At 37.0% G+C, this 14,113-nt stretch overlaps 1 protein-coding gene across 1 annotated transcript in view; it reads left to right on the forward strand.

The window, feature by feature from the left end:
- Nucleotides 1-14,113, forward strand: part of RAB6B (RAB6B, member RAS oncogene family) — a 34,378-nt gene that overhangs the window by 16,212 nt on the left and 4,053 nt on the right. The window contains exons 2-6 of the mRNA XM_072407639.1: nucleotides 2,969-3,027; nucleotides 3,780-3,833; nucleotides 6,883-6,988; nucleotides 11,560-11,671; nucleotides 13,803-13,896. Of these exons, the coding sequence (XP_072263740.1) occupies nucleotides 2,969-3,027; nucleotides 3,780-3,833; nucleotides 6,883-6,988; nucleotides 11,560-11,671; nucleotides 13,803-13,896 (425 nt within the window). The remainder of the gene's footprint in view (nucleotides 1-2,968; nucleotides 3,028-3,779; nucleotides 3,834-6,882; nucleotides 6,989-11,559; nucleotides 11,672-13,802; nucleotides 13,897-14,113) is intronic.

Genomic DNA, 14,113 nt, shown 5'->3' on the forward strand with positions numbered 1-14,113 from the left:
ACAGGGGTTATTAAAAGGCTTCCTCCTATCCAACCTATCCCCCACCTCCCTTTGTCCAATACCATATGCAGCGTTTTCCCACCCGGCACTTTTCACTAACCACTCGGCTGTTTTTGGGTGGTTACTGAACAGTTGGGTCACAATACAAGGGCTGCCACCCACCTACAATTTTCCTCCCACCGGCTTAAAGAAATTTCTGGGTTTAACATTGCATATGCATACATTGATTTCCTTACAAGGAAAAACAATGCTGCTACCTTGACTTATAAAAGCCAACACACACATTGGGCCGGATTTATTAAAGCTCTCCAAGACTGGAGAAAATAGACTATCATAGGAGAAAGTCCTTGCCCAGCAAACCTGCTCCAGTATTAAAAACATTTGCCACCTAGTTGCCACCTGATTTTAAGGAACTCTATTCTAGGTTTGCCGGATCACCCAGGTTCTACAGTCTTGGGGATCTTTGATAAATCAGGCCCACTGTGTGTAGGGAAATGGCCCTTGGAATATGTAGCTCTGGAAGCATTTCTGTAGTAAAAGGAACTTACTTCTCAGCATCCTGTCGATGAACAGTAATGAAAGATCTTTTTTGCTACTGGAGGGGGTGGTGTGGTTATGGGTAAATGTGGGTTGGACATACAAAAGTGATCCAGAATATTTGCTCTCTCCAGTGTATAATCTCTAAATCTATATATTTGTTGTTGTCCATCACTAATTTGTATGATCTGCAGGTATTATTTTCGCCCAATATTATACATAATGTGTATGTAAGAATTAATCCCAAATCTCCAAAAAACTAAACCAGCCACCAAAGGGCATTTGTAATCATTTGGATCCCCACTCTTAGATGTTGTCATACTACATGCTTTTATTTCACTTGATGTAGTCACATTTGGGGAAGGACTTTGGTAGATTTAAGCTTTATTGACCTGGTATTCATATGTTATTTCAGGCATTCAGCGGGTGAATTCCAATTATGTGGAGGCATTTTATCTTCACTGTATTACGTACATTTTGCTCTTGCTGGATTTGCATCTTACTTTGTGTATAGTTTTCATAGATTATTGTTTGTTAGGTAATTGCAGTATGTCGGAGATTGGGGGGCAAAATCTGCATACACCAATGGCATTATTGTGACAACTTAAGCATTTCAGTCTTATTACTGAGACTGTCCATTTTTTTTGTGGAGGATCCACTGGATGGCCTAGGGCACTAAAAAGCTCACCATATAGTAAATTCTCTAAACTACTCCGAAATAAGTCATCAGTCCGATAACAAGAGTAGCTTTGATGTAAGAAGAGATCTTTCAGTAGATTAGGTTGTGGTATGCGTGCCCTATTCCAGCTATTTGTAATTTTACAATTTGATATATATATTTGGGAAAATTTTAAATATATTTATAATTTATTTATTTTTTTATATTTTTCTCTATAAGCAGTGTCATAGTCCTCAGAATAAGAAAGCACAGGCAACAATAAAAACCATGTCAACAGTTCCAACCATTCCTTGCTTTACCATGAAAGTGTTTTTGTCTATATTCTTGTTGGTAAGATCACTTCCTGTCTTGGCAGGAATGTACACAGTAGGGAGGCAATAGGGACAGATAGAGAATCTAACTTCCCCTCTCATTTTATTACCCCCCAGTTTTGGATTACTTTTGTTGGAATTTTTCATCTTGATTATAAATTTAGATGACAAAACAAGAACTTCTGTTATTGTTGGGTATTACACATCAGATTTTGTAGCATGACATTCAAACCATATGATTCAGCATATTTTTACTGCCAATTGAAATTTGGCAGTCTGATTTGGCAAGAGTTTGACCTTATTTTGCATTTGGCATTTTCAACTTTTTGATGTTATATCAGTGTGACTTTTCCAGCTTGAATTGGATGTTAGCTGGAGTCTTCATTTCACATTAGTCATTACTTGTTTTCACAAATTGTGTGAATCATGTAAAAAATATGGGAATTTTCAGTGTAATTTTAAACTAATTTGTTGGACTTCTGCACTGGGAATGTTACTCTTCCTTTGGATGATTTTTTCAGTGTGAAAATTCACTGGCCCAGCACTTAGTTGTTGTAACATTTTTTTAACCTAATATTTTACAAAAAAAAGTCTCTTTACTGTGACTTCTAGCCCTGCATACCAGTCATGGTAAGGAACCAAACTAACCACTTGCTGGGCTGTTATTAGGAACTTAGGAACCTGGTGTGCCATGCCTAAATCTGTGGGACAAATTGTGGGTAAATGGTGGAAAAAAAACAATGGAGAAAAAATTCTGAAGTGTCTGTCCTATAAAATCGGCTGTCATGCTCATCCAATAGCTATAATAATTCAATAATAACCCAAAACAAGTATGCAGATAAGGAGTCCTGATTTCCTTGATCTGCACACTGTTTTTTTGGTTCAGTGAATATCAACATACCGCTCAGATACCTAGCCACCTATTTTTTTTACCTAAAAAAGGCCACCAGTTGTATCCCAAAATTTCCTTGGAACTTATAATAAATAAAAATGAAAAGAATATCACATGCCGTGTTTGGTTTGTGGTCATTTTAGACCAGCGTATGGTCAAGTTGTACCCAGGTAGAGAGTATACTGTCTCATAAAACCCAATTTAACCTCCAGAAAATTGTATTTTTTAAAATGATGCACTATATGTTAGAAGTAAACCACAAACATCTGTGTTCAGCAACCCTTAATATGTTTTCCAAGCATTCAGAATCCAAAAAGTAAATACGTGGTAATGATGAAATGAGTATGAGATGACATGATGTTAAAAATCTCATTTACTCAGGTCATGGTATAGCTAGTAATGGTAAGGCAAGTTCAACTGGACTTGTTCTTGTAATGTTTTCAATACAACCAAAATAAGTCCAGGTAAATATAAATAAACTAATGCTAAAAATGTTTCATGTGAAACTGTTTTATGTATCTATAACATTTACACTGTTTTGTCTTACAGTTGGGAAGACGTCTCTTATCACAAGATTTATGTATGACAGTTTTGACAACACATATCAGGTAAACTATTCATTTTGGGCTCATTTGTTAATGTTTATTTAGGTTATTTTGTTATTAAAGAATAAAAATAATATATAATACATACAACAAACTGAAATTGTCCAAACCAACTGGACATACCCAGTTATCATGGAGTATCATATATTAGGATATCAGAGTGTAGTGAATTTTGGGGGTCAATCTTTGAACTTTTGATATTGTCAAATAAAAGCTGTGAACCTTTATTGCTTTGGTAGCTCAGCCTAGGATGTTATATTTACACAGTGTGCAGACATAAAGGAGAATGGAAGGAACGCTAATTTTCCGATTTCTGGAATAGGGTAATAAATGCAGGACATTCTAAATGGTACAAATTTGTAATAACTTTAGCCCCAACATACATGTACATATTATATTCAGATCAAAGGAAGTTAGAGATCTTCAATCAGAATTTGGAAATCACAACATTGAATATTAATATAATTAAAACTCCTAGCCCTATCCTTCATCCTAATATAACCTGTAACAGTAATACGGTACAACATTCTCCAGTTTTTTACTTACCTTACCTGTAAATGGCAAAAATATCAGTATAGTATACTGCAAATATATGTCTGAATACTCCCGATCACTGCAACATAGGCCAAGTTGTCAGCTCAGGCAACAACTGATCCAGAAATATATAATTAATCCATTTCTATCACATTCATCTCTATTTATTTATGTATATCTAATCTATTAATTTAGTTCACTTTCTTTTTGTTTTTCTAAAGGCTACAATTGGAATCGACTTTCTGTCAAAGACAATGTATTTAGAGGACCGAACAGTGAGTATTTGAAGTTTTATTTGCTAATAAGTCCCCACCAAGTCTATGATTTTTAATGATCATGTAGGAGTGTTTATCTTTTTGTCTTGCCTTTTGTATAACAAAATATAAATACAGTATAGCTAACGTTTGTTGTTATTATCTGTAGAGGAGAGTTTAAAAAAAAATCAATTAGTTTTTTACATCTTTATATAATTATTATGATAATGGAGCCATTTCTTCACTGCTGTATATGCAATAGGCAGCTTCAGGAGATCTTTCCTATGTCAGGGAAATCCTTTTTTGCACAGCTGTGATTGAAACAAGAAAAAAGGTTTTTCCTTTATTTCTGTTTTGATGGCAACTCAAAAATTTAGATTTACCCTCACTTTTATTGCATGTTTCACTGGTTATCAGGACAATATGAGTAAAGCCTCATACAGATGTTTAATAGATGTCAGTTGATCTATCGGGATTGTTTGCAGTGACAGATAAATGAATGACCTCCATACACACATAACTGTTCTGTTCTATGGAGAGGGGAGGGAAGAGGACGAGCGAGTGGCACCACGTTGTCATTCTTGATAGCTCATTCAATATGCTGTGCCCACTGTACATATGTCATATAGCAAAGGGACACACATTGTTTTACTGTCTTTACCCTTCCTGTCTGTAAAACACATATAAAACACAGGTCAGAAAATACCTAATGACATAAGTGGAATACTATAGATGATAGTTCGGAGGCTGTTTTGTATTGAGTTGCATTTCTTCTGATGCAGCAAGTCCCATTGAGGTCAGTGTCATATAAGGCAGAGGTCCCCAGGCTTTTGCAGGTCGCAGACCACTGAATGCACAGACTCCGAACCGCACATGCGCAGGGAGCTGTGTGACACTCAAAGGGGAGGAAACTTCTCCCCAGAGTGACGTTATGATGCCAGAACTCGCCTACTCCCCTATCACAGGTCTAAGCCTGTGCCCACAACCCGCCCACTACCCAAGCCTGCAATGTCCCTGGGAGACGTGGTCCACGGGTCCTTCTCCTGACCCTGGTAGTGGGTGCACCGGCCAGAGCCGCGACCCACCTGTCAGATGGCCACAGCCCACTAGACCGGGGGTTGGGGACCTCTGATATAAGAACAAACATAGAATTTTCTGCATTTGAATGGAAAAACATTATGTTCACTTGATCATCCATCTACTAAAGCCCTAAGGTAGAAATATTGGGCAGAGAAGGCAAAAGTTTTAAAAGAGGTTTAAAGGAGGTCATCTATGGTAAGCCTTTCATAGACCTCCCACAACACCATATATCAGTGGCCTACAATGGCCAAGCAGTTTTTTTTACCTCCAGCTATATATCCCCAGATGCATGATTATCAACAATCACACCTAAAGGTACTGTACAAACTGCAGTTTACTCTTGCTCCATGTGCCTGATATTTTTTTAATTATATTACAGTAATTAGACTACCCATATAGAATATATTATTATTGAATTCCCACCAATCAAATGAGCAAAATACATTATATGGATGAGCAATAATAGAATAAGCAACTTCAGCACAGGAGCAATTTCAGAGAGTAGCCTATACAATTGTGTAATACTGAAGGTAAAGATGGAGTTCAGCATTAAAATCTTAATTACCCAAATTCAGGAATGTGAATACACAATATACAGCTGGGCCAACATGCAATAGTTAGCAAGAATAGATCACCTACCCTGTTTCCCCCGAAAATAAGCCCTAGCATGATTTTTCCGAATTTTTGAGGATGCTGGAAATAAAAGCCCTACTCCAAAAATAAGCTCTACCCAGAAATTTGGCTACAATATATATGAATACATGGACAAGAGGTGCTCATTTAAGGAAAGAGCAATTGCTAGACATGGGAAATTGGAGCCAGTGGTTCTGAGATGGATGAGATGTGAGATGGAGTCACAAGAAATTCAAGATGGAACTCAGGGTTTGGAGAGTTATGATGATGTTCCAGAAGATAATGGCATGACTGTATTTAAATAAATGTTGATTTTTTGTTCAAGAATAAATGTCGATTGTTGTTCATGAAAAAATAAAAACAGGGTAACACTACTCAGATATTATGGGAATCATATGTTTCTTGTTAGTAGTGTGCTAGGTGAGAGGAACTTACCAGGAATAGTGTGAACAGTCTTCAGGAGAAGGTGACTTTAATGCAATACTTTCTATAGCATCCAATCTGTAGCAAGGGGGACATACAGTGGACCTCTGCCTTACCCCTGAGTGTTTAAGCTATGTACACACGGTTCAATAATTGTCATTGGAAAGGATCTTTCACGCTACTTTCTAATGACTAACGACTGCACGATGCAAGCTCTATGGAGAGGAGAAGGGGGGAAACGACGGAGCAGCACTTCCTCCCCCTTCACTTCCTTTATGCTCGTTTGTCGTCCATCTTCCGTGGATCCGCCAGGACGATCGTTCGGATGATGGGCAATAAATAAAAATTTTCTTTAGACTGCCTTCTAATATTAAAATGTCTTATTGTTTTTACCAATGTTACCTTTTTTGTGATGTTCACTTTTCACCTCTTTGTCTGCTTTTTCCTGGAATCTTATAGATTGAATCTTGTGAAGAGACATATCAGATGTTGCCCAGTACATTTTAAGGGGGTTTAAAAAAAAGAAAGGATTTGGAAAAGGAATCAAGCTCTTAGAGATAATCTTTTTAAAGTTTAAAAAATGCTTCAATGTTATTTTGTATTACTCTGTGCTAGTGTTGGGCAAATGTGCCTTACCACCAGTATAGTAAGCTGATAAATCACCAGTGTAATGTGGTCCAACTTCAAGGGAAGTTGAGATGTGGTGGCTTACACTTACTAGCTAGCTTTGGATATGTAGGTAGGTCAGCAGGCTCTATCTGTGGCTTTGATAACATTCTGAATTCTGGCCATATGTTGGGCCTGTTTGAGCACACAAAAGACTAAAGCACTTGGAAATTTGGATGGAACCCATCAATGATTTGTGGTAGTAATCTAGCTCAAACAATACATCTGCTGTTTTATGTGTGACTTGTTACATGTAATATTATCCCAGGTTAGACTGCAACTTTGGGACACTGCTGGTCAAGAGAGGTTCCGTAGCCTCATCCCAAGCTACATCCGAGACTCTACTGTGGCTGTGGTAGTTTATGACATCACAAGTGAGTACTGCTTCTGGGCTTTATGTGTAAATATATGTAGAACATGGGAAAGAAAAAAATTAAATAATAAACTGAATTGATATTATTGTATTATTTTTATTATTATTACAGTTTATTTATATAATACCAACATATTAAGCAGTGATGTACATTAAAAATGAGTAGGGGTGAGCGAGCGAAATGTTAAAATTCAATCTCGCAGCGAATCGGTCCGAATTTATACAGGCCGTTCTCGCTTACCGAACTTGTAAGCGAGAACGCCCTGTATAAATTCGGACCGATTTGCTGCGAGATTGAACGGCCTGTATAAATTCGTCTGTAAACATCAAATTTTTTGCGACCTGCAAGAGCAATCAGTGGAGCGGAGCTGACAGCTCCACTCCCCTATTGCTCCTGCAGCCCTGTAAAATATGTTCTTGAAAAGAGATTGTCTATCCAAGAACACAGAAGTCCCGCAGCTGTGCTCATCATAAATGAATGCAGCTGTGGGAATCATCCTGTGCAGGATCCCCCGGCACTAGAGGTTAAATGAGGGCTTTCATGGAATGGTGGTTTAATATTATTGGGTTAAGACAGCTGTCGCCAATCGGTGGTCGGAAAGAAAAATTTGGTGCTCTGCGGCTCTGGCTGGTGCACCCCCGAGCGGGGTTTAGGAGAAGAAACCCGCTTGCGCAGTGCACCGACCAGAGCCACCGACCACGTCTCCCGTACAAATCCCAGTCTCAGGAAAATGGACAGACTGTGTCTCTGGATACAACCCACCCACTCTCCAATTGCAGGCTGAGATCTGGACAGGGAGAGTGGGCGGAGTTATGTCATCATGAATTCACTATGGGGAGATTTCTCCCCTTAAAGTGACACCCAGCTCCCTCTGCATATGCGGTCAGGAACCGGTAATATTAGTGGTCCGCGGGACCGAAAAGGTAGGCGACCACTAGGTTAAGAGACAGTAACATAGGAGGAGAGAACCCTGCCCCAAGGAGCTTACAATCTAGATTTTAAGGGCTCTTTTAATACATACCTAAACCTAATAAAACAAAAAAAAAACACCAGGAGTTGGTACTGTTTGACAAAAGAAACATGCAATGTCTGTTTTGTCAAAAAACTAACTCCCTGGCTCCTGGTGTTTTTTTGTTCCAGTTCTAAACTGTAACTCATGTGTGATGGTACAGGGATGAGGAAAACAGAGCCAGCTGCTAGGGATAATGTTCATCCTGTGCATCCAATGACTGAAGAGTCACAGTTTTCACGAAAGTCCACCGTGGAGCCGGTAATGAAGATGGTTCCCTAGGATGCAGCTATGACAGGCCTTGGACCTGCAGGATGACTGCACAGGGCAAGTATGTGCCTTATTCGGCAAGTATGATGTGAATACTTGCTGATTATGGCAGAAGCTCATCACCCACCAACTAGTTCTACTTCTAGTTCTAGTTCTACTTCTACGTCTTGTTCTGCTTTAAATGTGCAGAAAGTAGGAGCAAGCCGAATAGGACAAGGAGAAAAGTTCCAGAGAGTTAGAGCAACTAGTTGAGAAAGATCAGTGTGCAAACTTTCACAAAGTTCTTCTTTTAAAGATAAATTATTTGCCTTACATCAGAATTTAGGTGACATGTTTAATAGACTATACCATCATCATACGGTACATAAATAAAAGTGCAATAAAACATTACCAAAGGTAAATTCAGAGGACAAATCTGCTAAGCATGTCACATGGAAGAAACAGATGATGTACAGGATATGATCTTGATGAAACTGGCAAGATAAAACTATAGTCTGAGTACTGTATTTATTATGAAAGACCTCATATATATAGTATGACATAGGACATGGATGACAGGTTCACAATAAAAAAAACTTTCAGGGTCTGGCCACAAATAACTAATCAGAATGCTCACATCTATCTTACACATAGCAGGACATGGTAAAAAATGGCACTGTCCTTGTTGTTATTCCTGCCATGTCATTATGACACCCCATGGTGATTTTACGTTTTTTTTGCTTGCTACCTGGTTGGTGTGCTGGGAAATATTGGTATTTTATTTCCAAAATGTGGCAACAACATTTACTTATAAAGTTATACTTTAAATTGAAATTAGAATGATCTGAGTAATTCAGTGTGATAATCAACGTTCAGCCTGTTACTGTGATATGTCTGCATAGTAGCACAGAGAAGGCAGCTTTTGTTGCTGGCTATAATTAGAAAATAATTAATTATTCTTAAGATTATTGTACCCTTATTAAAACACTTGCAGCAAGAAAACAAGTACTATCCTTTTCCTAATTTGAGATAACTTTGAACATTTCTGGAGGGCATACCCCTAAAGCATGTTCAGAAACTTTAAGTTACTAAAAAAGTCAAAGTATCATGGACAGTAATGTGATTTATGTTATCTGCGCACAATGATTGTGCCGCCATCTACTGAAAATGAGAAATAATGCAATGTGTGTCCCTATCAGCAGGAGACCCCCTGCGGGGTAAGCTCATTCTGCTAATCAGTAAAAACACGATTAGCCCATTATATATTTAACAGCAGCAATTAGCAGGTCTTTAACATCTAGTTAGCAGGATGTGTTTCTTTTCTTATCACATTGCTCAGAGTTGTGTTCACAAGTCGGAGAATGTGTGAATGGGATGGGAATACAGTGCACACAGAATACATCAGGGTCTGGTTATAAAAAGTACAGTTACAGACTTATCCAACATTTATTATGTATTTGCTGACACAACTACATTTATACCTGGACAGGTATACAGAATACATAATATCAGTCATAATATCGGTCCCATCCCTTCCACTGATTTCAAGCCATTCCAGCAGTCAATAAAACAATGGCTTAGAAAATTGCTGTTGTCACAGTGGTCAGTTAAGAGGTATTTTAGTATTATTTAGATCAATGTAGACTCAGTTTGGCATTTAAATTCAAACAAACTAATTATTAAAACACAGAATGCTGTGTTTTTACTATAACAGTTGATTTTTTTCTATCACCATGTTATGAATAAATGTGATTTGGATCAAAGAAAAAAGAATGTGCCGTTTTGTGCTATACAACATTCCTGCTTTCAAAGTATGTTTGAAAAAATGATGAGACTAAATGTTTACTTGATGCATACATGACCACTATTCACCAACAGCTACAAAGCAGCTATACAAAAACTACAAATGTGCTGATAGACTAATAAGAAAATATTGTAAAATCAGAAAATAGGGGAAAGAACATTTGCTTTATATGAAATATAGAAATAAATAGAGTCTATGAATGTCCAGATTTTGTGGTCACCATCTATTGGATCTCCATAATTAATATTCTGTATTATAGTAGATACTGATCTCCTAATTGACCCAATAACTTCATGGTATAATATTTCCTTTCCTAATGTAGTTTGTAACTGTGGGCAAAAATGGCTGATTATTTTTAACCTATCCAGTTTTTAAATTTAACTCATCCAAAAGGTTGTAAGAGGCATTTTTCCTACTGACTACCATGCTAATAGACTGTGAGATATAAATAAAGTTATTATAGAAGGGGTTCCTCCCCAACTTAAAAAAAAAGATAAGAAATTATTAAGATTCAATTTATTTTTTATTTATTTAAACATGTCCATGTACATTGATGGTAAAGCTTAAAATCTTCTAAACACTTAACTCATAATCCTAACATTTTAAGTGACTCTAAAAACTTTAACTTTACCTTAATTTTTAATCTGTGGTCCACAACTCCAGTGTTTAAGGGCCATGATATACACAGATTTTAGGTAGATCTGAGTCTGAAAATGACCTACAGGTGGCCCTTGAGGACTACCATGGAGAATCCCTGCTTTAACCTAGCCCTGAAAATTAACTCATTACCTTTTTTTATTACCTATTCTAGTTTAGAATACAGAAGGGAAAGGTTAAGGACTATGTTAGGTTTCTATTGCTGTCTGTGTTCCCAATAATGGAATATGTCTTCACTTCTTTTGCTTGGTGTCACTACTCTTGGGATAGCAACATTTTTTTTAGTATAGCGGGGAAAGGTTTGGACCTGTTTTTTTCATATCCGTCTCTCTCTTCCTAGAGGCCCATTGTTGTGCCCATTGTCTCTTTTCCTGCTTGGTATTCCCATGACAGGAAGAAAGGGTTAATCTTTCTAATGGAGTTCACAGTAAACAAAATAAACCTGTAAAATTTCTTTCCCTCCCTATCCAAAGTGCAATTATAGAAGGTAGAATTTGGTTTAATCCTCAACTTTTGACTCTAACCCCTTAAATGTATACTATACCTTATTATCCATAAAATTATCAGCTTATTTTATATTAAAATCTGCCAATCCCACTGCGAATGTATACAAATAATTAAATAATACAATATTTTATTATATATTTGGGACCTTGTAGAACATTAATAAACAAATATATTTGTGTCATCTGGAAGAACAGAGGTACTTAAAGAAAACATTAGAGTTGTGGGTTTTGCTTTTTAATCTAAGCTGGAAATTTGATATGCATATAATGCCGTGTCTTACTGCTTTCTGTATTGATTCAACACTGACAATGATGGAATGCTGCAGTTAATCATTTCATTCTACAGATTTGAACTCTTTCCATCAAACATCCAAATGGATTGATGATGTCAGAACAGAAAGGGGAAGCGATGTCATAATAATGCTTGTTGGAAATAAAACAGATCTGGCAGATAAACGGTAAAAAACTAATTTCTTGTTCCTTATTAGCTCTATCTAGAAAATTATTTTATTAAATGTTTATAGGTAGGAGTAGCAGTAATTGCATCTTTTAGTTTCTACCATGTGATTTGTATAGATATTTATTTTCCCAAGGAAGCCCATTACTGTTCCTAAGAGGGGCTTCATACACTCCAATAAAAACCCCATTATACCCTCCAGATTTCACTTAGATTCCTTTCAAGGCTTCCTTGTTACATTGTCTTCTCTCACCAAACATTTTCCTGAGGATGCCCTGTTCAATATTCATTATGTTTTCCTAATTGTTCCTTTGGAATCCTGCAACCTCTACTTATTCCCACCTCTTTAAATGCAATTTTTCTAATTTTGCAACCCCGTCATTTCTCCATATTCTTTCATTGCATCTGAACAATATTGTCCAGGGTCAGAATAATGATAGCACGTTCTATTGACCCAAGTAACACAACACACATTAGAATACCTAATGGGTTCACAAATCAAATGTTGGAAATCAATAAATATTGATATTTAATGTTTCTACTATGAAAGACAAATGCTGGTTTCTCTGAAGGTGCTGATGAGATGGTTTTCTTTTCCTGGAAAGCATATAAGCCAGAGGATGTGTCTGCTGTGCCTCCACTGCAAAGGGTCATTTGCTTGCCCCCTACACAATCTTTAAAAGTGGTTTATGAATCAAGGGAATTGTCTATTTAGTGGGTTGTTCAGAACTGACTATTGACATGCTTTCTTACTAAGTAGCATTATGTATGTGTTATATTTACCTGGGGGAAGCATGAGCAATCTTTGACTCCGTGATTGTCTCTTTGTATGCTAATGCACAGCTAAGTTAAGCTGATGAAAAACAATTACCCAAGTGAACAAAAAGTGCATTAAAGAGTTATAAGAATGTACACTGTACCACTTAGGGGTGACCTGTACTGTGAAAACTGTGCTTAAAGATGGCAATAGTCAAGTCACAAGTATTGCAGATGATTTCTTTTCCATTACTGACTTTACCATTTCTTGTTCTGCATTGCATCTCCATGTGATGGTGTCCATCTTGGTACAGGCAGGGCTTTACTTCCTCATATCAAAGCTGCCTACTAATAACTGGTTTTCCAATATTAGGTGGTGTAATGATAAAGAAGAAATGATAGAAGCGCAGAATCACAAAATGAATTAATCAGATGAAGGGGATCCTTGTAGTGTAGGTGTAAAGGGTATTGCCCCCTCCAGCAAGGACAGGGAGCAGCACAGCAGGGACATCACCAAATCATAGTTCATGGTGATTTTATAGTCATAGTGAGAAATCAGCGGGGGTAGAAATACCTTTGATGATCTATTACTAAAAATATATAGCTGAGGTGCAGGCAGCATACTTTTTTCAGGGCTCTTCAGAGACACAATTATTGTTTCTGGATGTTACTATACTATATTATATATCTTTACTTATTGACTTTAAGTTCACTTTAAAGGAGTCCTCCTTTTACAAAACAGCATAAAGTAAGTGTAAAGAACTCATAGGCAGTGAAGATGAATATTGATACAGTATTAGCAGAGTAATACTAGGCTATACTGGTTGTATAGGTGGCTATATGTTGATCAGATTATTAAGAGCCCTTTCAGTATAATTTGCAGTAATACAGCTGTGTTTACTCATGATAAGGCTTTGTGGTACCAAGCATTGCATTACGCAGCCAGTATTGCTGAATGGATCACCTAATATCCCAGAGAACATGATAAAACATAAATGTACCTTTTTTAGTGGCACATATCATGCCAATAATCCACAGTGCATTTTAGGTCATGAGTACTAACAGGAGGCCTTGGGGTGCCAGCAAAAAATAATGGCACCCAACATTGTTTAAAATCGGGGTATGTGCATTATTGTACAATGATGTGCATCGGTCTAAATGGGCCCTAATAATTTTTGCCAAACAACCAGAACAATACTTTTCCTCAGCAATCCCTACTAGATGATCCATGAAGTTCATGACTACTCCAACAGTACCTAATAATTCAGATATTATAAATATGGCAAATAATGGGAAACTTTTTTGATGGCCTACTACAGGTTGTAGTTGTTAAATGTTTGTAACCTAATCAGATATTTATTTTTTTTACCTTTCAGGCAGATCACCATAGAAGAAGGAGAGCAAAGAGCAAAGGAGCTTAATGTCATGTTTATTGAAACTAGTGCCAAAACCGGATACAACGTTAAACAGGTAAGAGGACATTCATCAAATATTTTACCCTGCATTTAGAACTTACAGGCTTATTATTATTATTATTATTATTATTATAAATAATAATTAACAGTATTTATATAGCGCCATTATATTACGCAGTGCTGTACAATAAATATGTTTATGTTTAAAACCTGTAACATGAAATAACTGAGCATCATGTCCACCACCGGTGCATGTTTTGCCTAAATGAGTA

This window comes from Pyxicephalus adspersus, chromosome 4 (genome assembly GCF_032062135.1).
Source record: "Pyxicephalus adspersus chromosome 4, UCB_Pads_2.0, whole genome shotgun sequence".
Classification (NCBI taxonomy): domain Eukaryota; kingdom Metazoa; phylum Chordata; class Amphibia; order Anura; family Pyxicephalidae; genus Pyxicephalus; species Pyxicephalus adspersus.